This window comes from Ovis aries, chromosome 7 (assembly GCF_016772045.2).
Source record: "Ovis aries strain OAR_USU_Benz2616 breed Rambouillet chromosome 7, ARS-UI_Ramb_v3.0, whole genome shotgun sequence".
Taxonomy (NCBI): Eukaryota; Metazoa; Chordata; class Mammalia; order Artiodactyla; family Bovidae; genus Ovis; species Ovis aries.
The window spans coordinates 47,241,286-47,265,027 of record NC_056060.1 but is presented as its reverse complement, the minus strand read 5'-3'; the positions used below and the strand labels follow the sequence as shown (position 1 = coordinate 47,265,027).

The 23,742-nt window shown below is 43.3% G+C and overlaps 1 protein-coding gene across 2 annotated transcripts in view; it reads right to left on the bottom strand.

The window, feature by feature from the left end:
- The window catches only part of RORA (RAR related orphan receptor A), an 807,747-nt gene that overhangs the window by 620,439 nt on the left and 163,566 nt on the right, over window positions 1-23,742 (bottom strand). The window contains exon 2 of one of the 2 annotated variants that reach the window (XM_042253059.2): window positions 21,706-21,759. In XM_042253059.2, the coding sequence (XP_042108993.1) occupies window positions 21,706-21,759 (54 nt within the window). The other variant, XM_027971773.3, reaches the window with a different exon arrangement.

Below are 23,742 nucleotides of genomic sequence, written 5' to 3'. Positions count from 1 at the left end.
ATTCTCCAAGAAGTAGAAGTGATGCGTGTGTTTATGTAATCAGAGATTTAGACATGGCTTTGGAAATGAGCACTGGCCTAAAGGGGGATACCAGCATCCATATAGAATGTGTGATCCATGTGTTCAAAATGGAGCTGAGCTTCACCTGCCATTTCACCTGAAATACCGCATTTTAAATCAGCATCCTTCATGAAGTCTTCCTTGTGAACTGTATTAAAAAATAAATAGCACCAAGAGCACTTTAAAGTCGGATTATGATGGTATCATTGGTTAAATGAAATGCAGGTCTGTTCAGCCTGTTCTCATCCATAATACTATGAGAACTTGCTCCAAAGTCACCCAGTTCCATTGATCTGAGTGTACATGTTCCCCTAGCAAATGAGAGCTGAAGACTTAATCCTGGTTTCCTCCTTCCCATCAGCCAGGCCTCCAGGGAGGTCACTGGCTCAGCCAGACCTGGGAACAGAGGAAGGCAGAGACCTCTTCTGACACAGGGTCTCCGCCTTCTGTGAAGGGTCACGCGGAGAGGAGGATGAGATCCCTTTCTTTGGGGGAGCTGCTCCCCTCTTGCCCACACCCCAGACCTCGTAGTGGCCTTTGCCCCCAAAGCCCAGTGAGCATCAGGGCTGAGCAGCCTGCCTGTTTCTGGTTATTCTCGTCAACAGAGACAATCTGCTGGCATGCACAGTTTTAGAAATTTCATCAGCTCAGGACACAAGGAGATTTTGACGTCAATTTCAGCAAAACCCATACAGTCCCCTCAAACAATTCTCATCTGCGTAGGAGGCCTAACGGAGGTTTTAAATAGTGGCTGGTGGTGACAGTGGGTTTTGGCCTTACTATTTACAGTTTCTTCTACTTAAGACTCAGAGCACACACCGTATCCTGAAGCTTAATGGGAGATAAGACCCACTTCTGGCCGCAGGTGCAGCCAAGGGTCATCTGCTGCAAAACACAGAATCACCTTTGAACCCCTTTCTTCACATCAACTTCCCCTTCTGGTCTCCATTATGCTTTTGTATGGTGGATCAATCTCCATTTACAAATCCTTACTTGGAAACAAGAGGCCCATGGCGGCAGCCACTCTGAGGTGGCCCCTTGCATACTCCTTTGGGTCTGAAACACCACATCCTAATATCACATCTGCTGAAGTTGACTGGGCCTGAAACACTGGCAATGCGGTGTTTTTGGAGACTGTGGAGAGTTCTCTTGCCACAGTTCTCTTGTTGTCTTCAAAAGCAATTACATGTTTCAGATGATGAAGAGCACTGTCATGGAAAGCTGGCATAGCAGCCAAGGAGACAGATGTATCAAACCACACAGCTTCTAAGAACTCCCACTTAATGTTGGAGCTCAACACAGGGAGTGCACAGCCATATCCCTACTCCAGCTTCCTCCCATTCGGATTTGGTGCAGCTGGCCCATCCTGGATGAGACGCTAACTTCTTTTGGTGGACAAATACAGAATTGTAGAAATCAGTCATCATACAGGTCCATGGCCTCCAATGAAAGTAACACTTCTGTAAAGGCAAATACTCTACCAATAAGAGACACAGTGGGTTTGACTGTAGTGAGTCAACACCAAGAAATCCAGCATTTCCAACTGGTCAGCAGGACATACTGGTAGGTAAGAGGTTAATTAAGTGACATCCTATGAAAAAGGCATTCTGTGCTCACAGAAGGAGGAAAGCTGAAGGTTAACAAGGTGAATAGTGTTTAACTGCAGGACTTCTCAGAGCTCTTAACATGATACTAGGTGTTGTGAAGTTTAAGAGACTCAAATCAGTGTATATATATGTATATACCGTGTGTATGTAGCTTACTACTACTAATACGTGTTATTTTTTCCCCCAAACCTTCCTAATGCCTTCAAAGTTGATCACATGGCACCATCACTTTCTACCACCCTAAATACCTCATTCCTCCCTTCCTTCTTTTATCCTTTAATACGCAACTCAGAGGCAGCCCATTTGCATTAACTGCTTAGCAACCTTCCTACCACCTGAGGCGCCATGGTGTCTGCCTCGTGGTTGTTCACAGCAGAGTGTGAGAGCCTTAAGCCCATGAAATGCTGCAGCAAGTCTGTGAGCAAGGTGTGCTGCGACAACTTGCCTCCTCAGGGAAGCGCTGAGGTTAAGTAATATCTGTATGGAGGAGCCACTCTAACAGAGTGGTCACTCATCACACATTCCCGATTTGGTCCTTGTTCATCCCTTCCTAGGTATACGCTCTGTTTTCATAAGCTAGTTAACCTGAAACCTTGTTTCCTCAATGATAACCTGGGATCACTATACCACTGTGATAAATATTAAAGGAAATTTAAACAATGTCAAAGAGTTGGGAGAGTTCCTGGCATATAGCAAGCGCTTGATAAAAAGTAGGTTTTATTGTTATCACAGGCTAACGTGTTACAGCTCAAACCAAACTCCAACCTTTTGGCTTAAATTCCGTGATCATTTCCCTGATTCACCCGCCTGCATTCTCTCTACGATGCCAGGTTGCCTCCTCGTACTGTTGAGAACACCCACTGGCACCCACTGGTCTGTGCCTTGGGCTCTTTCTCACATAAACGCCCTCCAACCTGGTGTGTGAGCTCCTAAAGACACAGACCATATACAATGGCCTACTGTCTTCCCATGTTATTGTCAAAATGCTTTCATTGTCAACAAGGAGGTTATTTACTATAGTTATTTAACAAATTTTACTAGCCACGGGAAGTGTCTCAACATTGACTTGAGGAATTTGTTAGAAACATTGATCCTAGGAATGAAGTGGGTTTCCCAAACTGTTATCTAGAGGGCAGGAGTTAGCTATGCTTTCAGTCAAGGACCAGAGAGAAAATACTTTAGGCTTTATGAATCATGTGTTCCTGTGTCAGTGCTCAGCTCTGCTGTTCTGCCAAAGTAGCCACTGACAATGAACAAAACGAGGCTGGCTCCGCTGCAGTACAACTTAACAGGCAGTGGCCAGGTTTGCCCCATGGGTGGTGGTGGTTTTCTGACCCCAACTATAAGGATGGTAAAAAGTGTGGTTCAGGGAAATGGGTTAGTGGTGAAATCAAATGCTGTATACTGATTTGAGTCTTTTAATGTCATAGTGCTCATTACTACACGTAACCACACCTGCATGCACACACATGAAATGAAAGTGTGAGTCGCTCAGTCGTGTCCAGCTCTTTGCAACCCCATGGACTGTAGCCCACCAGGCTCCTCCGTCCATGGGATTTCCCAGGCAAGAGTACTGGAGTGGGCTGCCACTCCTCCTCCAGGGGATCTTCCCGACTCTGGGACTGAACCCGGGTCTCTTGCACTGCAGGTGGACGCTTTACCGTCTGAGTCACCAGGGAAGCCCACATGTGTATACGTATGCATGTATATATGGAGTTTTTTCTAAAATCTCCCTGATCACTTCAAAGAGGAGGATATATGTATGAATGTATACATATTGTATGTGTGGCGGTCAGGTATGAGCTGGTAAGGATGAAGCAGAGACATAGCCTTATGGGGCATATTGATCATGAACTTGGAAAGCCTGAGCTCTCGCAGCAATTTTGTTTCAGCAGCAGCCTGAGCAGGATGAATGGTGGTGTGCAGAGGTTTACACTTAGGATTCCTAAACCATAGCTTCTCTTTGACTTGGAGTCAATCCAGTGATCCACTGCTAATGGAATCTTCTGCTTGACCTGAATGAATTGTATTGATGCCCCTGGATAGGTATCCTATCAGGTATAGCATCAAAGCATCCCACCGCAGTTACAAGCTAGGCTCCACGAGAATAATACACCAGGGCAGCTATGCCACCTAGTGATGCTTGCATGTACTGTTCTTATCCCGAAGAGAGCTGGAAATGCTTCTGGGAGGGCTGGCATTTGCTATTTCTGGCCAACACTTCCACATGCAAAGGAGTCCGAAACCTCATCTCGACTTTGAAACATTCCTTGTGGCTGCATTAGCCCTTCCCTGCAAAGCTCAGAGGATATGACTGACTTCTTGCTAACAGGGAGCAGCCCAGTTTTGCAGCACAAATTACCAAGGAATTCACAGCACACACACACACACTCCCATCCTGCCCTTCAACAGAGAAAAAAGAGACATCTTCTCCTGTATATGAATTTGGCTGCAATACCCTGTTTTCCTGATTGTACAGCCTCAAAGTCTTCTGTATACAGCATTTGCTTTCTAAACTACACAAAAATGCTGTCGTCTATGCTAATACAGTCAGAAAGAGAAAAGACACAGGATCGGTGGTGAGGATTTGTCCACCGTTCCAGACTGGCAAGCGTCAGAGGTGCTGGCTATTAGTTCCATGTGGATGTAGCTTACGCAAGCAGAGAAGTATCAGTGTTTTCATAAAATGAGACCACTCCTCCACCGAACCTAGTGGCAGAGGGGAAGATCTTTTGAGCCTCAGTAAGGTTTAGGAGAAACTCTGGCCAAATCATACTTTCTCTCTCCCTTTCATTTCAGATTCTGGGTAAGAAGTCTACCACACAGCTAGAATTCTCGAAATCTGGATGGCCAAGCTTCATGCATGTTTTTCATCCTGCAAAATACAGTGAACCGCAGCAGTAGCACTAACACAGCTTTCAAATAGTGGTTCTAGTATCATACGATGCTGAGATAATAAGCTATGACTGTGTGTTTTCCATCAGGAAGGAAAACATCAGTCCAGGAGAGAAATGGAGGAGGAATGACATTTATCAGATTGCAGTTCCTAAAAACAGATTTGCTTCACTAGATCAAAGACAGCCCATTTCTACACATCATCATCAATTCTGTGGGAACCATCCCAGACACTCTAAGAGTGTGTCTAAGCGTGTGTTTTGAGACAAAGTAGCTGATTCTCCTTCTGATTGCTTCTACTCTGGGACATTCTTGATGGTCTCTGTACAGTTCATCAACACAAAAGCACAAAAGATGCGCATCCAGCTCAACAGGGAAGAGAGATCAAAGCTCCAGGCAGCGTGCCTTGTGTGCTTGGTCATGCTGCGCCCAGCGCGAAAATGTCCGGTTTGTATCCCAAATACCCAGTTGTGAACCTGGTACCGGATTCCAGAAGGGACGTCTTTTTGTCTAATTCTCCTCCTTAAGTGTCTTTTGGGGAATAAATGGTAGCATGGTATAAATAAAGCATCCTAAAGAAAAATAAATCTCATATTCATGCTCACTCATTTCCTTTATATGATCAAAGGTTTAACCAGGTCTATCACCCCCACTTTTGTCCTTAGAATCATCATACCTGTGTGGTCAGGAAGAGACATACAATTGGAACTACTCAATCACTTGGTCCCAGATCACTTGGTTTTCATCCAAAGCCAAGAGTCTCAAATCCTCATATTTTAAAATGCTCATCGAAGTGGACTGTTACTCTCTGCATACAGCTGTCAGCTGTGAAAAGATTCTTTTTTGGACACAAAAATCTGGCTTTTGCCCCCTTTTCCCCCAAGACTCGATGGTGGCCTACCGACTCACGCTGACAAAAAGGACACAGATTCCCTGTGCACAGGTGACCCCTCTGCTTCAGAGAAAGCTCAGGGAGAAGTGTCATTGCTGGGAACACAGCTTCATGACAGCCGCCACGCAGACTCTAAGCAGTTACACACAGACCGACCCATGGACGCTGTCCTGGACCTCCCATCACAGCTGGCTCTGAAGTTTGTGTCTGGGGAAGAGCCCCTTCAACAAAGCTGGATGTACCACCTTTGAGAATGGCTCTCGGAAACAAAATTCTTGCTTTCTCCCTTTTGGAAGGGCTATGGGGAGACAACACAGCTGATGGTTATTTTTGTAGCCAGAAAACAAGTAGAATAAGAGTCAGGCATGTGTTCAGACAAATGTGCTCCTTCGAGGCACTCCTCAATCTGCACGACAGTGGAGCATGCTTAAATCCCATTTGTGCCCTCAACACTCCCAAAGCATAATATACCTATTGCATCCGTGGGGAAGATTTCCTTCTTCAAAAAATTTCAAAGCTTATAGAAAAGGGAGAGTAGGGAACAGCCTGCTTGAGTTGTTCTGTTTCCTGCAAAATTATTTCTTTAAAAGGAATCCTTTCAAAGTAAAATAGACTACATGACATTTTTATCCCAAAGCTGCTGGGTGGTAGGTGTGACTTGGAAATCTGCAGTTTGTTGCAAGCAAACCCACTTGGGTTGAGCATGAAGGCAAAAAAAGCAAAAGGGATGGTGATGAACAAACGGCAAGGTTTAGGACGGACTTAGCATCTTCATACTTAATTGTTGCTTTTACATGTATATAGTTTCCCCTGAAGACAAGAAGTCATGTATTATTATCAGGTGAGGAATAGAAAGAGCAATGCAGGAAGCGAAAAATAACTACCACTATGCTGTCTCCTTGTGTGTGCTCACATGTGTGGTCAGTTGTGGTCACGAATCTAGTGACCGCATGGACTGCAGCCTACTAGGCTCCTCTGTCCATGGGATTTTCCAAACAAGAATACTGGAGTGGGCTGTCTCTTGGAGTCCCTGAAAACAACTGAGAAGAACTTCTGCTTTCCAAACAACTATCCTCCTTAGACGCAGAAGAGTCTACCTTCACCACCTGGCACAGCCATTTTCTAGTTCTGAAATGCCTCAGACGATATCTAGCATCTCCTCACAGAGAGGGAAACGAAGGGTAATGTGGACGAGGCTAGGGGCCCAGGATCACGATGAGAGGCCCTGGACCGTGTCTTTCTCATCCCACCAAGACTTAAGAAACAGCTGCCCTGGGACTCCTCTGGAGGTCCAGTGGTAAAGACTTTGCCTTCCAATGCAGAGGGTATGGGTTCCATACTCCGGAAGCTAAGACCCCACATGATTCACAGCCCCCAAACTGAAACGAAACAAAAGCGACATTGTAACAAGTTCAATCAAGTCTTGAAAACAAAGGAACAAACAGCTGCCCTTCTGAATTAGGCTCCCATCAATAGTCAGTGTTCCAATAAAGTCCCTCCACTGAGTGCTTACATATTTATCAGTAATTATTTTAAATACTCTATTTTTGAGAAACTTGAAGCACAAGTATGGGAAAGTGATAAACAACGCACTGTTTACGAAAAAGGCCAAAGTCTCTGGGCTGTACTGGTAAAGTAATGACTGACTCTCCCATGAACTTTCCTCCATATAAGTTGTGGTCCTTAGCACAGGGAACTATATAGTCCATATCTTGTAATAACCTAAAATGGAAAAAAGTCTGAAAAATAATACATAATTTTTTTTTCAGATTCTTATATATAACTGAAAAACTTTGCTGTGTATGTGAAGCACTGTAAATCAACTATGGACATTGTGCTAAGTTACTTCAGTTGTGTCCAGCTCTTTGAGAAACCAACTATACTTCAATTTTGAAAACACACACACACACAAAGACACAGTCTTCATGGCCTTGCACTTTGTCTGAGTTCATTCAGTTATCTATGCCACCCTGATCATCCTAAGCTTTCTCTGCTCCTTCCCAGTTCTCTTTTTAAAAAATCAGAAGTCAAAAAAGAGTGGATAAATTTATACAGACAGCTGATTCTTTTTGCTGTATAGCAGAAACTAATACAATGCTGTAAAAGCAACTGTAATCCAGTAAAAATTAATTAAAAACAAAGCAAAAAAAATTAAAGATTGGAAATCTGAATTTACCCTTTCTGTAGTAAAGTTTCATATGCTGGGTTTTAATATGTTTTCTGGGTTGGTTTTCATTCAGATTTTCCTTCATCATTCCTCAGAGCAGTTCCTGAAGCAAGCATGTCTTCCCTGAGTGACCAGGGCCACTGTGAGGATTAATATTTATTTTGCAGCTTCTGTTTATAGAGCACCTAACGCTATTCAGCAGAAAATCACTTCATTTCCCGAAGACCATATTTTTGCCTACTTACTCCCCTACCTTGTCCCTGGCAATATGTGCAGGTGTTTCCGCTTCTTAAGGTGTTTTCAGATATTCAGGTCATCTGCTAGGCCATTATTAGGTCCACCATAAAAAATAAATTCAGAAAGAAAAAGGCTTCTTCACAGATTCTAGCTGGTGTTTAAAAACAAAATTTAAACAAAGCACACAGGCAGAAAAGTTTGATCATCCTGAAATATTACCGCCCATCAAAATGTCCCCTCCTGTATTTTTTGAACCATGTCTATGACAGTGTAGAATAGCACTGCTAATGTCTATAGGCAACAAACAGAATCATTTGGGTTTGGGAAATGTTTTTTAGAAAAAGTGGCTTTAAATAATTAACATCAGGGCATTCTTCCTCCCTTCTGTATCTAGTAAAGTAAATACCTCTTGACAGGAAGTATTCCTTTATGGAAGCCCTAACTCCAAACTTCAAGTTCAAGGTAACTGCACTATTATTAAAAAGTGTACTTCAAATACAACGTCTCAGAAAATCATACTGTTTATAACAACAAATATTCAATTAATGTTACCAACTTAATTGCATTAAAAGATTCATGTACTACTACTATCTTTGGGGAAAAAAGTAAAGGAAAAGAAAAATACTAAGAAGGAAAACAGAAAAATAAAAGAACTAAGCAAGAAAATGGAGGCCAGTTTTGGACAGTAAACCACTAACTTGCTGGCTCCTACATTAGATAGTTTTATATGAGTTTTCTGATTTAGCCTAAATCCTATAGTAGGTATCAACAACCTTGTATCAGATGAAGAAAACAAGGTTCAGAGAGATTAAGTGTCTTGCCCAAGGGCAAAAGCTCTCACATAGAAAAGCCAGAACTTCTGTCTGGGTCTCTCTGAATCCCATGCTCCTTTTGTCATTCACAATGACTCTCAAACTGAAGACAAGAAGGGGAGAAATTAAAGCCTGATCCATCCAAGACAACAAAATCTAGGATTACTCAGAGACATTGAATTAACCATATTTTGAGTAAATATGTGTTTTCCAGCCATTGGATCAACTATGATGTGATTCAAACTGGCTTTTCTGAAAGCCAAAGATACCAGATGGACCGTCTTTCAATCTGGTGTTTTTGTCATTTAAACACAGGCCTAGAAATCAAAACAAATAGAAACATAAAAATCTTTTTTAAAAAAATATGGGCAATCTGTACCCCAGAGTAAAGACAAAGAATGACAAATAGTTACCAAAACCAGTCCTATAAGAGATTAGGCCTAAATCTATGATGGACCTAGACAGTGTATTAAAAAGCAGAGACATCACTTTCCAACAAAGGTCTGTCTAGTCAAGCTATGGTTTTTCCGGTGGTCATTAACGGATGTGAGAGTTGGACCACAAAGAAGGCAGAATGCTGAAGAGTCGATGCTTTTGAATTGTGGTGCTGAGGAGACTTTTGAGAGTCCCTTGGACAGCAAGGTGATCAAACCAGTCAATCCAAAAGGAAATCAATCCTGAATACTCATTGCAAGGACTGATGCTGAAGCTCCAATATTTTGGCAAAGAGCTGACTCATTGGAAAGACCCTGAAGCTGGGAAAGATTAAGGGCAGGAGGAGAAGGGGGCGACAGAGGATGAGATGGTCAGATGACATCACCGCTTCAATGGACATGAGTTTGAACAAACTCCAGGAGATAGTGAAGGACTGGGAAGACCAGTGTGCTGCAGTCCATGGGATTGCAAAGAGTTGGATGGGACTTGGTGATTGAACAACAAACAACAACCATGAAGAAAGGCAGTCACCCCTCCAGTTTCCTCCTGCAAGAGAGTCATCAATCACTACTTGTGCTGTGTGGAGATAAAGGTCCCCTGACGTGGGCATCCAGAGGGCTTCTGACAGCACTTGGCTCCATCTTTCCATCTGCCTTCCCTTGTGCCCCCTGACTTTTCCAGGTATGTCACGGAAAAGCAACAATGCCTTTAATAATCTATATTTGACAAGACTGGAAATTAACCTTTTAGTGAATCTTTCACATTGAATGTGAAACAACAGAAGCAGTGGTGCTGTGACATTTTTGGTAGGTGAGCACATCAAAGGCGCCTGCCTCCAACCATCTCCCTGAACACCCAAGGGTATCTCCGGCTGCCAGGTCTCCTTAGTCTCGACAGGCGCGAAGCAGAGAGGAAGGGAGCCTAAGCGAGTTCGCCGGATCCTCCACACAAAAGGAAGGTATTTCAACCCACTTCTCCTTCAATCTTATGCACTTCATTATGCCTGGCTTTTTAACATTTAGGTAAAAAAGGGAAAGACAGGATGAAAGACAAAGCACATTATTTCTGACTGCCAAGCTCCCAAATGCAGAAATACATGGACACGTGACTTCAAACCCTTACACACTCCACCTTAATCTTTCTGCTGGCAGTTTTCAGAATGATCATGTTTAGTATTTTCTGTTGGGAAGGCAAGTGCCTTCAGCATTTCTTCAGATGTCAAGAAGCATTTTAAAACTGAAAGCACATGAAATCTGGAGTCAGCTCATAACACTGTCATATAATAATGAAAGAACAAATAATTATGCTCATCTCTAAGATGCCTATGTTCTTGCATCCCCATAGCTAGTGTCTAAGGGCCACAGTGAGTCACACACGCGTAGAAACCTCCAGTTTCTCTCCCCTGTCACTTTCCTTAATTCCAGAAACACAGGAGAAGAAACCACACAGAAGACATTGATATTTGTACAAGGTCACCTTCAGGATCCATCACTGACAGAGCAGTCATTAGGCTAATAATAGACATTTGGGATTCTACCGTTCTGAAAATTTCTCTCTTCATTCATGGATCAAACCAAAACACTAGTTAAAATAGACCACCATGGATGGGGAAACTTGAAGGATGCCTGATTAGTTCTGAACAAAGTTTAAGGAGAGATGCAGTCACAGATTTAGGTACTAAGGGTTTCATGGGCACTTCTTACATGAGTGTGGATTGCTCCTGACTGGATAGTGGGTTTTCTGTTTTTCAGTTCTGCCCCCTTATGGCTAGAGCAGTCAGGGAGGCCTCACGGAGGAGAACTGTAACTGGACCATGGCTGGGGGGGTGGGGGTGGGTAGGCTGCGGGAGGGCGGGGAGTGGTGGCGTGGATCTGGCGCCCTGGTAGGAAACGGCAAGAACAGAGGAAGAGAGGACAAGGTATGAGGAAGGAGAAAGCATTGCCTGGAGGGTCCGTTTTTAGAGAGGGGAGATGAAGATCAGACAGGCCCGGTGCAGCCAGACAGGAGGTTGGGCTAAGGTTCAGAGTTCATCCCCAAAGCCACAGGGAGCTTCCAGGGCTTCTCCGCGCCTCTTAGCTGTTTGCTGAATGGCTAAATGTGCAGGAGACGAAGTTCAGGAGGAAGGACATGTCTGAAGGCGCATTACTCTTGCTGCCAGGTCTGGGATGGATGTGAAGGGAGTTGGTCCGTGGGCAGGAAACAAGGAACATGATGTAGGTAAGTGGGAGAAAGGCCCTGTTTCAGGCAGTGGCAGAAGAGAGCCAGGTGAGTGATTTTAGGGAAGTCAGGAAGGTTGCAGACGAATAGAATATCAAAGGGTGAGACTGGGAAGAGAGGACAAACTTGTAGATAACGGGGTGATTACGCTGAGACCAGAAGAATAATGACAGCATTGAAACACAGAGTTCACGGTCACTGGGCCCTGACTTCCAGGGTCTATCACTTTGTATTTTAACCAGATAAAATACCTTGCATCATCATTAGTCAGTGTTGTCCATTAGACGATAGTCTAGACAAGGGCAAAGCCTGCATCTTACTTGCCTTCATCTGTTCCAAGTTTTGGAAGCACAACAACTGACACAAAAGAGTTCAGGTGTTCAAAAAATACTAGCAAGTACAGGAGACTCTTTGGAGAATGATGAAGCTGTCGAAAATCAGGTGAGTTTGTAGTGACAAAGCATGTCCATAGTCATGACTAATGGGGACACTGGGGATACAGAGGCTGTCTCTGACTTCTTTCATAACTATGGGCCTTCTCCTGACTAGGAATATCCCGTTACTCCTGCATCTTCCTTCCTAATGTCTGTCAGCGGCATCCTTTGCTTTCTAAGGTGCAGATGAATGCTCTATCAGGACACACTCCTCACCTGGAGGAACATAGAGGAGTTAAAAAAGCCAGAACTGAACCTCAAGGGTGCCTCCATCTTGGCAGCAGGAAGGAAAAGATCATCTAGTTGTTCTAAGGAAGTCAGAACAACCAAGATTCATGCCTGTGGAAGGAAACACTTAAAATGCAGGCCACCCGAACCACCGGACCTCAGAAGATGTTCACTGCATACCTCAGAGTGATGCTTACTCAGCTATAAATCCTATTTCTTGCGCTTTGAATGACAGTTCGCTTTCTGATTCCCTGCCTACCAAAGAGTTATTCTTTTTTTAAAATTTATTTATTTTTGGCTGCAGTGGGTCTTCATTGCTGTGCAGGCTTTTCTCTAGTTGCAGCAGGCAGGGGGCTATTTTCTGGTCATGTGTGGGCTTCTCATTGTGGTGGCTTCTCTTGCTGCAGAGGGCAGGCTCGAGGGCAGCGTGTGGGCTCAGTACTTGTGGCTCCCGGGCTCTAGAGCACAGGCCCAGTAGTTGTGGTTCACAGGCTTACTTTTTCCTCAGCATGTGGAATCTTCCCAGATCAGAAATTGAACCTGTGACTCCTGCATTGGCAGGCGGATTCTTTACCACTGAGCTACCACAGAAACCCACCAAAGAGTTACTCAAATGTGCCTATTTACTACAAGCCCATTGTACAAGCGATTGCATGTTTGTGTCTGGAGGAATGGAAGCTTGCAGTTACCTTCCTTACTCCATTCAATATCTGCTTTGAGATATGTCATTCTGATTTCTATCAACAGAAACCTTTCCTTCATAGGAAAATCAGAGCTCAGGATTTCCGGTTACCTATGGCATATAATAAAAGATTCTTCATCGCAGTTTTCTTTACCTGTCCCCTAATAGGGCTTCCCTTGTGGCTCAGCTGATAAAGAATCCGCCTGCAATGCAGGAGACCTGGGTTCGATCCCTGAGTTGGGAAGATCCCCTAGAGAAGGGAAAGGCTACCCACTCCAGTAATCTGGCCTGGAGAATTCCATGGACTATATAGTCTACAGGGTCGCAAACAGTCAGACATGACTGAGCGATCTTAACTTAATAGGGATCAGTTGAAAAGCTGAGCCAAGGACAGATGGTATCAAAGAGAAAACTTAAAGTAGACACAAAGCTCTCATTTGAGCAGCCAATAACTAATCAAGAGAAGGGGATTTGGTTACATTCAATAAACCAGTCCATAAAATATAAAAGATGGATCAAAACCCTCCTGCATTTGAAAAAAAAACAACAATGCCCTTCTGATAAGTGCCACCCAATGATTAGTTCCATGGAGGCAGGAGGAGGCAGATGTCCATATTACTATCTGATTAATCCGAATCACGTATTGCAGAGTATAGCTCCAGAGAGGTACCTGTTACATTTGGTGAGTGAAGAGACTGTAATCTAATTCCTTGCAGGGAGAGGCAGATTTCACCTTTCCCAGGCTCTCCCCCAACCACAGCTGGCATCATGCTGTGTCAAGTGAGCACGTGATAATCATGTTCGCTGGTCCTCTGGCATCCAGACCCCTGTCTCACTGTTCTCCTGGCCCACTTCCCCTCCCCATGGTACTCTGTCTACGTCAATGCACTGTAGGAGCCCCTTCTCCCTGGCCCAGCCCCAAGTGGTTACCATGACAACCCACCCTAACAGCAGGCACTTGACAGGGGCCTTCCCCTACGCCTCAGGACAGGAGGCAGTGTGGAGACCATGAGACCCACGGCAGGGGAGGAAATGAGGAAATCGCATCCCCAGTTGCCGTCACCTCCCTTGGTCACAGACTGCTCAGCTGCTCAGGGAAAGCGGGGCCTCTGTCTCTGGAGTTTCCACCTTTCCATCCCAACAGCCTGTGGGAGAAACAGGATGCATCAGTGGTCATATCACCTAACTCTTTTTATTAAAACAAGCAAATGGCTAAAATCCAGCATCCTAGGTAATTTAAATATCCAGCCTGAATCTAAAGGCAGGTATCCCCAAAGTCTTTATGTGGAAAGAGGTGCTATTTTCCGCCCCCAACCAGAATTTGGCATTGAAGGACAAGGCAAGAAGTGAAGTCAAGGTGCAGGTATACGTGTATCTCTCGTGTGTGAGGACAGGCAGCATGGTTGATGTTGTTGGGTGTGGGTGGCACCTGGTACACAGCCTTCTTGTCTCATTCTTCACTCTTAAGGTGTCATTCTCTGACTAAGGTTCCTTCCTATGCATAAGCCCTTTATGATTTATTCATCACACTTATATTGAAAATAATTCAAATTTACATAGCCTTTCTCTAAATTTCAAGAGTTTAAAGGAAATTTAAGCTACTGCTTTAGCTGCTGGGCAGAAGGGGACTGCAAAGAGTTAGGCATTATGCATCAGTGCATCAGCACCTTGCATACAGTAGGTACTCAATAAATGGTGGTGGTGGTGGTGGTTTAGTCGCTAAGTCGTGTCCGACTCTTGTGACTCCACGGACTGGAGTCCACCAGGCTCCTCTGTCCATGGGATTATCCAGGCAAGAATACTGGAGTGAGTTGCCATTTCCTTCTCCAGGGGATCTTCCCGACCCCAGGAGTCGAACCCAGGTCTTCTGTACTACAGGCAGATTCTTTACCAACTGAGCTATAAAGGAAGCCCAACACTAAATAAATAAATGTTAATGAGTTAAATAGAAATACTAGAAGTGAAGCCAGCACCCTGCACCAAGGGCACTGTCCTCCTTTTACTAGGACTTAGTTCCTAAATCCTGACGTGGCACCAGGGTAATGCCACAGCAACAGCAGGGACAAAGTCACTTGCCCACACAACACTGCTGCTGTTGTGTTTGGCCAAACCTTGGGCCATGTGTCCCACTTCTTGTGTCTTTCTCAATCCTCTCCTCAAGATCCAGTTCTACTTCCCTAAGGCCTCCTGTTCTTAGGGACTTCCCGCTTCTCGACAGCGCTGCACAGTTGATTCACCTCATGTGGAACTTACAAATCAGAATAAGCACCCCTTTTACTTTCTGAGAAAAGGTGTGAGGTTTGGGTGATAAAGCCTCAGGAGAGCCATGCAGTGGCTTCCAGCCAGTCATGCTGATGATCCCCAACTCTATACCCAACCAAGTGGCCCAGATACCAATGAAAGAAAGAAAAGTCATTACTTCTGCTCCCTTGGCTGGAAAGGGGCATTTCTCTGGACTGGTGTTCCCCTGGAGAGGCCTCTGGGAGTCCTGAAAATCAGGTCTGCTTAAGAATATGAACCACTCTAAACCAGCATTCTGCAGAAGCTTACCAAGGTCAGCAGAGAGCAGTGGGGAGGGGCTGTGCTGGTCGGGATGGAGGCAGGGAAGAGGTCTCAGAGGAGGAGACCTGGAGCAGAGTGTTGAGAAAAGGAGGAGTAAACTCAGTGGAGAAGATCCAGGAGGGCACTTTGGGCAGAGGGAACGGCCTGGATAAAGGCTCTGCGTGTTTGTGACCACTGCTTCTTCGATGAGCAGCCTTCAGGCACTTGCAGGCAGTAGGTGCATTTCACGCGTGTGTTTGTGCATGTGGTGTCCCCGTGGCATTGCTACCTGGAGTGATGACAGTGGCATCCCCTTCCATCCCCCTCATACGTAGGGCAGGGATAGGAGTTCTGTGTCTACAGGGAAATAGTCTCCATCCTTGAGGGTGAGTGTTTCTATGCTTACTACCAAGGTCCGAGGACATGCTCCCTTCAAAAAGCCTGTGATAAAGTAAAACAAAGCATCCCACTTCAAGTGAGCTCTCCTTCCATACTGGACTCTTCTAATTTATCACAATTATCTGAAAGCAACAGAATTTACAAAGCCTGGGTAAATTCTGAGACAAAGATCCACAAACAGACCGTAATGTAAAAAGGTCAGGAGTGGGCACTCAGATCAGACACGTTCACTGGTGTGCTTGCTGACCGGCGGGACACATCGGTGAGCACCCGGGTGGCCACACAAAGCCCACCAATCATGACACGCTATTCAATGGCACTGCCGACAACAAAGCTCCCCTTAGAGACTAACGAGTGTCGTATCCAATGTCTTCATGTGCGGAGCTGCTATTGTCCCTAAATAGAAATTCAAGTTCCACAGAAAAAGAGATTCCCTTCATCATGGGTTGTCTTATTTCACCAAAAGGAAGCTTATTATGAAAGATGGGCATGGAAGGAGGCAGGGAGAAGACAGCCACAGCCCCATGAGACAACACTAGAGTATTTACACTCTATCAGTGCAACCTGATAATGCAAAAGTTGTGCCATTCAGAACCTGGTGTAAATGTTGAGCACACTTTATATTGTATTATCAAAATGTAAAGAGTAATTCAGATAATGTTCCCTGGCCTTGTATTTGTACAAAAGAGAATTTTTGCACATCAACACAGTCAACTAATAGTTTGGTAAAATAAAATAATAACCTGGAATCAGATTGGCCTGATTGAAATCTTTGGTCTCCTATTTACTAGTTGTATGTCCTTGGAAAATCTTCAATATTTCAAAAGCCTTATCTTTAAAATGGGGATCTTCACCCTCATAGGCCTGCTGAGAGGCTGAGATGGTTAATGTATATCAAGTGTTTAATGCACTGTCTGGCACATGGCATGTGATCAATAACTATTAACTATTATGAGTATAAAAGAGTAGGAACATTAAATGATACCTTTTCAACTTAAGAATCTTAAGTGATTGCAAACGGAGTTTCCTATGAGAACAGTAAAAAATAAGCCAGTATTGCTTCTTCAGTTGCTCAGTGGTAAAGAACACACCTGCCAATTCAGGAGGCGTAGGTTTGATCCCTGGTCTGTGAAAAGCCCCTGGAGAAGGAAATGGCAACCCACTGCAGTATTCTTGCCTGGGGAATCCCATGGACAGAGGAGCCTGGTGGGCCACAGTCCATGGGATGGCAAAAGAGTTGGACATAATTTAGTGCCTAAACAACAACAACACAACAACGAAATTGCAAAATAAAGTAAGAACATGTTGGCCTAGATGTTAAACTATGGAAAACACTGGGAAAGTCAACTTCTAGTCCTGGTCCTGAACTGCCTTTCTGTATTGGGCCTTCCACTCGCTTCAGAATAAGCTTTGGTAGAGTTATTGCTGGATAATGTCTCAACCCCCTTCCAGACATAACATCCTGGAGTCAACCTTCAGGGCAGCTGTGATGGCAAAGGTCAACTCAGTACATTTCATAAACCATAATTAGAGGACAGTGTGATGGGGCCTATCAGCTGTGTTATGTAATTAGCCCTCTGCCTCAAGGGAGGGAGTGCCTGTGTACAATTATGCAATCACATTCCGAAAGGAAAGGCACTAAGGCACATCAAATCACAAAGAAAAACAACTCTCATTCCTTGGAGCCACAGTTTCCACCTAGGAATGCTGTCCAGGTAATTTGAGTCTGCACCTTCTTAGCACCAAATATTTGAACAGCTCTTTATTTTTGTAATACCTGGCAATACAAAGGGCACATTTACATGGCCCGTTCTTATTGGCTTTATATTAAACTGGGGAGCTATATCCCATTATACCTGTGCTGTAACCTGGCACTTCCCGCTTAGCCTAAAATCCTAGTGCAAACTTTATGGTTTTTTAAACTTTGGAGTGTGTAAGATTCACCTAGGGAGCTTGTTAAAAATGCAGACCCTCTCCCTCCATACTGATTCTGCAGTTCTACTGTGGAGTCTAGTGATGTGCCATTTTCACAGCCTCCCCAGATTCTTGACATCAGTGATGCCTTCTGTGAAAAGCACTCTAAGACTCATTTTCAGTAGCTCTGGGGAGACCATGTGAGTGGCTGAGCAACCATCACCACCAAAACTGAGACTTCTGCACTTCACCTCACCGTCAGGTAGCAAGAAAAACTAAAACGTCATCTGTCCATCCCCTTTCCTGGCAGAGAAGTGGAACTGTAGAAATTTCCAAGATTTAAAACAACTTGGGAGCAGTGCCTGAACCTCTTTATCATTTTCAAAACCTTCATCTCACCCATTCTCAACTTCTTAGATGAAGGGTATCAGATACATCCGTTTGCTCTTGCAGTATATCTAAAATTCCTTAGCTCCTTTATCCCTTCCCAAACCTTCCTTGGCTTCGTTAGGTTGTTCTTAAGGTATATTGGTCCAGCTGCAGATCATAGTATAAATGGCCGGAGACATGCTTTTGATTTGGATTCCAACACCCTCCACAATTACACCCAGCCTGCCTTTTGGACCATAACCACAATTTGGTCAATCTTTGGAGAACTGTCCGCAGTAACATGTAAACCCATTTACTGGGTTATCACCTATAATTCTGGCTGCTCACCTCCAAGTGCAGTTTGAGTTAGCTTTTCCATGTGCTTTGGTTATACAGATGCTCTTTTGCTTCTTTTCTGCACACGTGGCTCATGTCAGATCAGTATTTCACTATTACATCCAGAAGTTTCACTACACACAAGCTCACATAAAAGTGAACAAATGGACCAGCGTCTAGAGGCCTGTACTGTTTATAATCTTCATGCAAAGAAATGACATTGTCTATCTACCCATTGTTTCCTGTCTCTAAGATAATCTCCACCCTTGAGACTGTTTCCTCTGATACCATGTTCATTAACAATTGTAGGAGGAGGACATATCTGGAAAAATGTGCTATGTCAATTGCATTTATTCACCAAATTCTCATGACAATTGCTCAATTGTTCCAGGTTCTTTGACATCTTAGCCTTGACTCCGAGGAGTATGTCATTGTGCTGTGCATTTAAATCTGCAAGCAAGGCAGAGTAAGTGCTGCCCGTTGTGCTGTAAGCCTGAGTCAGTCATTCAGTCAATACAGACCTTTCTGGGAAAAATGAGATTACCTCACCCACATCAAGAGTCTTAGCTTTTGGGAATGACCACACTCAAGCATGTGCCTATCTGTGCAGTCCTATTCCTCAGTTTAGCTCACTTAGCCCTGGATTTACAGCCCATCACCCTATAAAGCAACAAAATTATATTGGGCACCCAAACAGTTAAAGCCTTTCCCCTACTGAGTAAGATGCAGAAACAAGTACTCTTGAAAAAACAAAGAGAAATTAGTCTGATAATGAAAAACCACTGAAAGCAATTTACAAACCATTTCCCCTGACAGTATATAAACTGTTAATATAATGTACATAATTCAGGATCGGTCCTTTTTGGATTCCTCCCTTCTAATCATGCATCTTTCTAGCAGCAATACTGACACTTGAATCTCTTCTCATAGTTTCAGAAGGATACACGGTAGCAAACATAACTATACATTGAATGAAACTAATGGTTTGTATTGTTCATTCAATGGAAATGTCTCTTGTAATTAAAAATAAAGGTTGATCAAGCAACTGTGAAACCAAATATTCACAGAATCCAAGCACTTGTGCAAAGCCTAATTTGGTGCTCTGCACCTTTAAATAAACAAACTAGGGGATCACCACAAATAAAAAGGGAACTTAAATGGTAAAACTATTATTTCCTTAAAAAACTATGCAAGCCAAGAAAGAAGTTTTGCAAAATAAAATTGGGTGGCCGCTATAATAAAGGAGGAGCCCTGATGTCCCAAAGAACAGAAAAGCAAAAAGAAATTTCAGAAAGGATAACAAATTAGTTTAGCAAAGTCACAATGAGAGAGGGCAGAGGATGCAGCGTCCAAGGAAAGAGGAAGGGGCGAGTGGAAACAGCTGGAATTGTTCAGCTGTGTCAACATTCGGCTGTTTCACAGATTGACTAGCAAAGTGTCATCTGAAACCAATTACATTCCCAAAACCCCACGGACCCAGTTCATAACATTGATTAATCCACATTGTGAAAAAATCCCCAAGCAAGACTAGAACAGCTGTCAGCCCTTGGAGCTCAAAACACACACACACACACACACACACACACAGACACACACACAGACACACACACACACAAAACAGCAATTGCTTAAGAAAAAGAAAAGAAGAAAAAGCTCCTCTTGAAATTTTAGGGGTTTTTCAGAAGGTATGCCTACTGAAATAGAAAATAGATTCAAAACTGCTTCTACCAGTGCCTGTTTGAGAACAAACGACTATAATTAGAAAAGCAGGGGTTACATTAAAATAAACCGAAAGTCCATTCCCAAAATCAGAATGAGCTGCCTCCAAGTCTAGAATACCTTGCGTCTTTTTGCTCCTTTTTGGGTATAACACTACACATTTCATTTTTCTTAAGTGCTTTTCTTCCTTCTCATTATTTTAAATGCATTGCTCCCATCAAAATATATATTTAACATATTTTCTAATCAAGACATTTTTAATACTTTAGTCACATTTCACAAAGGGAGAAGTAAACACAAAGTCCTTGATTTGCAAACACGCAACTTGTTCTTGAGTCAAATATACAAACGGCCACCACACCCCTGCCGTGCCTCCTCTCCTTGTATGGGAGCCTGTTAAGGTTTCCATGAAGCTTTGGCCTTGCCTCTGGAGCTAACATGGTTAGACATCCAGCCACCAGGCACACAGAGGTGACCTGGACACTACATAAATGGCTATGAAAGGCTTTAAGAAGTTTCCGATTTTGTACTTGGTCTGCCGTCTCCGCAGTGATACCAGAGAAGCTGTAAAAGTCTGACAGCCTTTGGATGGATTTTTTTCCCCACAGAAATAAAATATAGGCTTACTCACTTGTTCACTCATTCAGCAAACATTTGTTGAATGTTTACTCTATACCCAATACTGGGTTTCAGCATTTGCATTTTATATATGTGCAAAAGCACTAAAAGGTTTAGTGCCCTGCCTAGGGCCATAGAGAGAGATTGTGCTCCAGTCTGGACCCAAACCCAAGGCCGCCTGATATCTAATTCGGTTCTCTTTCTAAAAACCATGTTACTACATTATGTTTAACACAGATTTTCATAAGCTAGCTAGGGAGCCCCAAAAGCAAGCAAAATATAGTTCCTACAGGGGAATGCATTCCAAGTTACAAAAAATGGTACAAATAGGACTTTAAGAACATAAGCAGTTCATATATTCAGATTACACTCTAAGTTTGCTCTTTTCCTTTCTAAGTATCCCATTAGTAATCTAATGGTCTCCTCTGTTGAAACGCCACTCTGTAAATTTTATGAAACTGAAGTATGCCTTTGATACATGGATCCTTTTGCTTGTGTTTCACAGACTAATCTCTATTACTAGAATTAACTGTTTCTCTGTAACTCAGATCTTTCAGAGAAATACAAACCTTCATTGCATTGGTATATCCTTGGATTTAAAAAACAAAGGAAAGCAAACAAACCACAATTTACTGTGTCAGGCAAAGGAACCTCGGCTTATTATTTCAATTTCAGAATTGGAAGGCCAACATTAACAACAGCAACTTATTTCAGATATAAAGAAGTCATGTTACTAAATACTGTTCTCCAAACCATAACATTCTCCGAGCTTTGCAGTAGGTAACACCTACACTGAGTTTTGTAGGATTTAAGCAAGTCCAAACTCAAAGTAACTGGGGTGGAGGCAGGACAAAAACAGAGCAATAAGAAAGTCTCTAGACAGACTCTCCAATTTCTTCCACTATTTTTTTTCACTCTAGAGGATATTTATAATTATTGTTTTTTAAATGCTCATGATGTCACAGATAACGAACACCAACTGCTCCCCACAGAACTCTTACTACAGTACATGTTTATAAGAGCAAATTACTGTTTATACACAGATAGGATTATAAATGAGGGGAAGAACATTACAAATTACATGTTATTGAAAAAAAGCCAGAACATTTCCATTTCTTGCTTTTCATGAAAAAACATCATTACCTGGATCATGCCGCCTTCTCTCAGTTCCCTCACTGGACACTGGCATGGATAACCCTACAAGATTAGAGTAGTAAGTTTATGTTTTTATGATATGATTTTAGAACACAGGGTAATACCCACAGTGATAGGAGCAAAATCACTCACATTTCTATATTTCAAACTACTCTACGAATCATTAAAGTACAAAGATTTTAACTTTAAGTGCTGGATGAAGAGATCATCCGTCCCAAGAACTACATACTTCTGCTGCTGCTGCTGCTGCTGCTGCTGCTGCTGCTAAGTCGCTTCAGTCGTGTCCGACTCTGTGCGACCCCATAGACGGCAGCTCATCAGGCTCCCCCGTCCCTGGAATCCTCCAGGCAAGAACACTGGAGTGGGTTGCCATTTCCTTCTCCTCTAGGACCTTCAAATAAATCCCTCCTAAAAGGCTGATCATTTAGCATTTAGAACTGAATCTTAAAAGAACCTGAATGAAGTTTTGTACAAAATGGGGTCTTTTCTCTGCACATTTGGATTAATAAAAAGTGATATTGTTTTTACTTTCTTATCAATACTATCTACTTTATAAAGTGTGCTCTGCTCCTGGAAATAGTATTTTTGTGAATAGGGTCAAGTTATAGATCTACCTCAGGCTACCATATGACCTTAAAGAAGACTGAAAGATCACAGAAGCAGCATCTTCCTTTTTGGTTCTAATACTATTTTGAAATGAGTTAATACACATAAAGTCCTCAAAACAGGGTATGGACCATAGTAAAAGTCTTGGAATAATGTCACATGTTCAGTGTTTCCATTCCATCGGAGTTCCAGGAATCCACGTCTGGGCAGGCCCAAAGTGGTTCTGCAGCAAATGAATGGAAGGCTTTTTTAAAAGTATGGCTTCCAATCCACTTCTCTCCACCATCGAAGGCATCTTTTCCTAACTCACTGCAGAAAAGGTGTTGAAACCGAGCAGGCAGTTCACCTGTGCTCTGAACTACAACTGGCAGAGACCTGGAAATGGTGCCTTCCCATTGCTTCTATGCTCTACATGGCCCTCTGAACAGCTTTCTGAGATTCATATGCTAAAAGACTCTTGTTTGATTCTGAAGCAAGGGTGAGGCAGTATGCAGGTGCACCATTTATCACAACAAGCTTCCTTACTGCTCCTGTTATTTAAAACCAAGACACTCACTGACCCTGCAGGACTATGAACAGCTCACACCTCAGATGCCTAGACGATCTCAGGGTTGGAATGGGTATTAAATGTTGTCTAGGCCCACCACCCTGCAGCACTGTTGGGCACAGCTCAGTGCTTCAGATTTCTCAAATGGCATGAACTGCCTACCAACGGCACCACTGTTTATGTTGCAGGGCTATTAACTTCTCTTAACCCAAGAGAGTTTCAATGATACTGGGCCTAGGGGATAAAGGGAAAGAGACGTGTGGAGAGCCCCAAGAAAAACTCTCATCTCTATTTGTCAGGTATCCAACTTAAAGCAAATATTAAGGGACTTGGAGAAGGGAATGGCAACCCACTGAAGCATTATTGCCTGGTGAATTCCACGGATAGAAGAGCCTGGTGGGCTACAGTCCATGGGGTCATAAAGAGTCAGACACGACTGGGTGACTTCACACCAGACCTGGTGGTCCAGTGGCTAAGACTCTGCATTCCCTTTGCTTGCTATTATCATGGGAAGCAAAGCAAGCTCCACCAGGACCTCCACAGTCATGCCAACACACTTTGATCTAAAAGCCATTCGTAAAAAGAGTAATGTAATTTGAAAATATACATTGAGCACCTACTCTTTCCAGACTCTGCTCTGAAGTAGTCAAAGGTCCACTGAATGATACAGACATGGAAATATACATGATATATAGGCAATTATTCTGTTACTCCAGAAAGAAACCGCTGCTTCTAAACTAAAGGCAGCACATTTACAAATGGGTCCAAAGGAATTCTTGACCTGGAATTGATTGATATTGAAATATCTTTAAAGAAACAGATCGTGTCTACCAGTTGCTTACAATTTATCAAAATCACCTTTCCACCAAAAT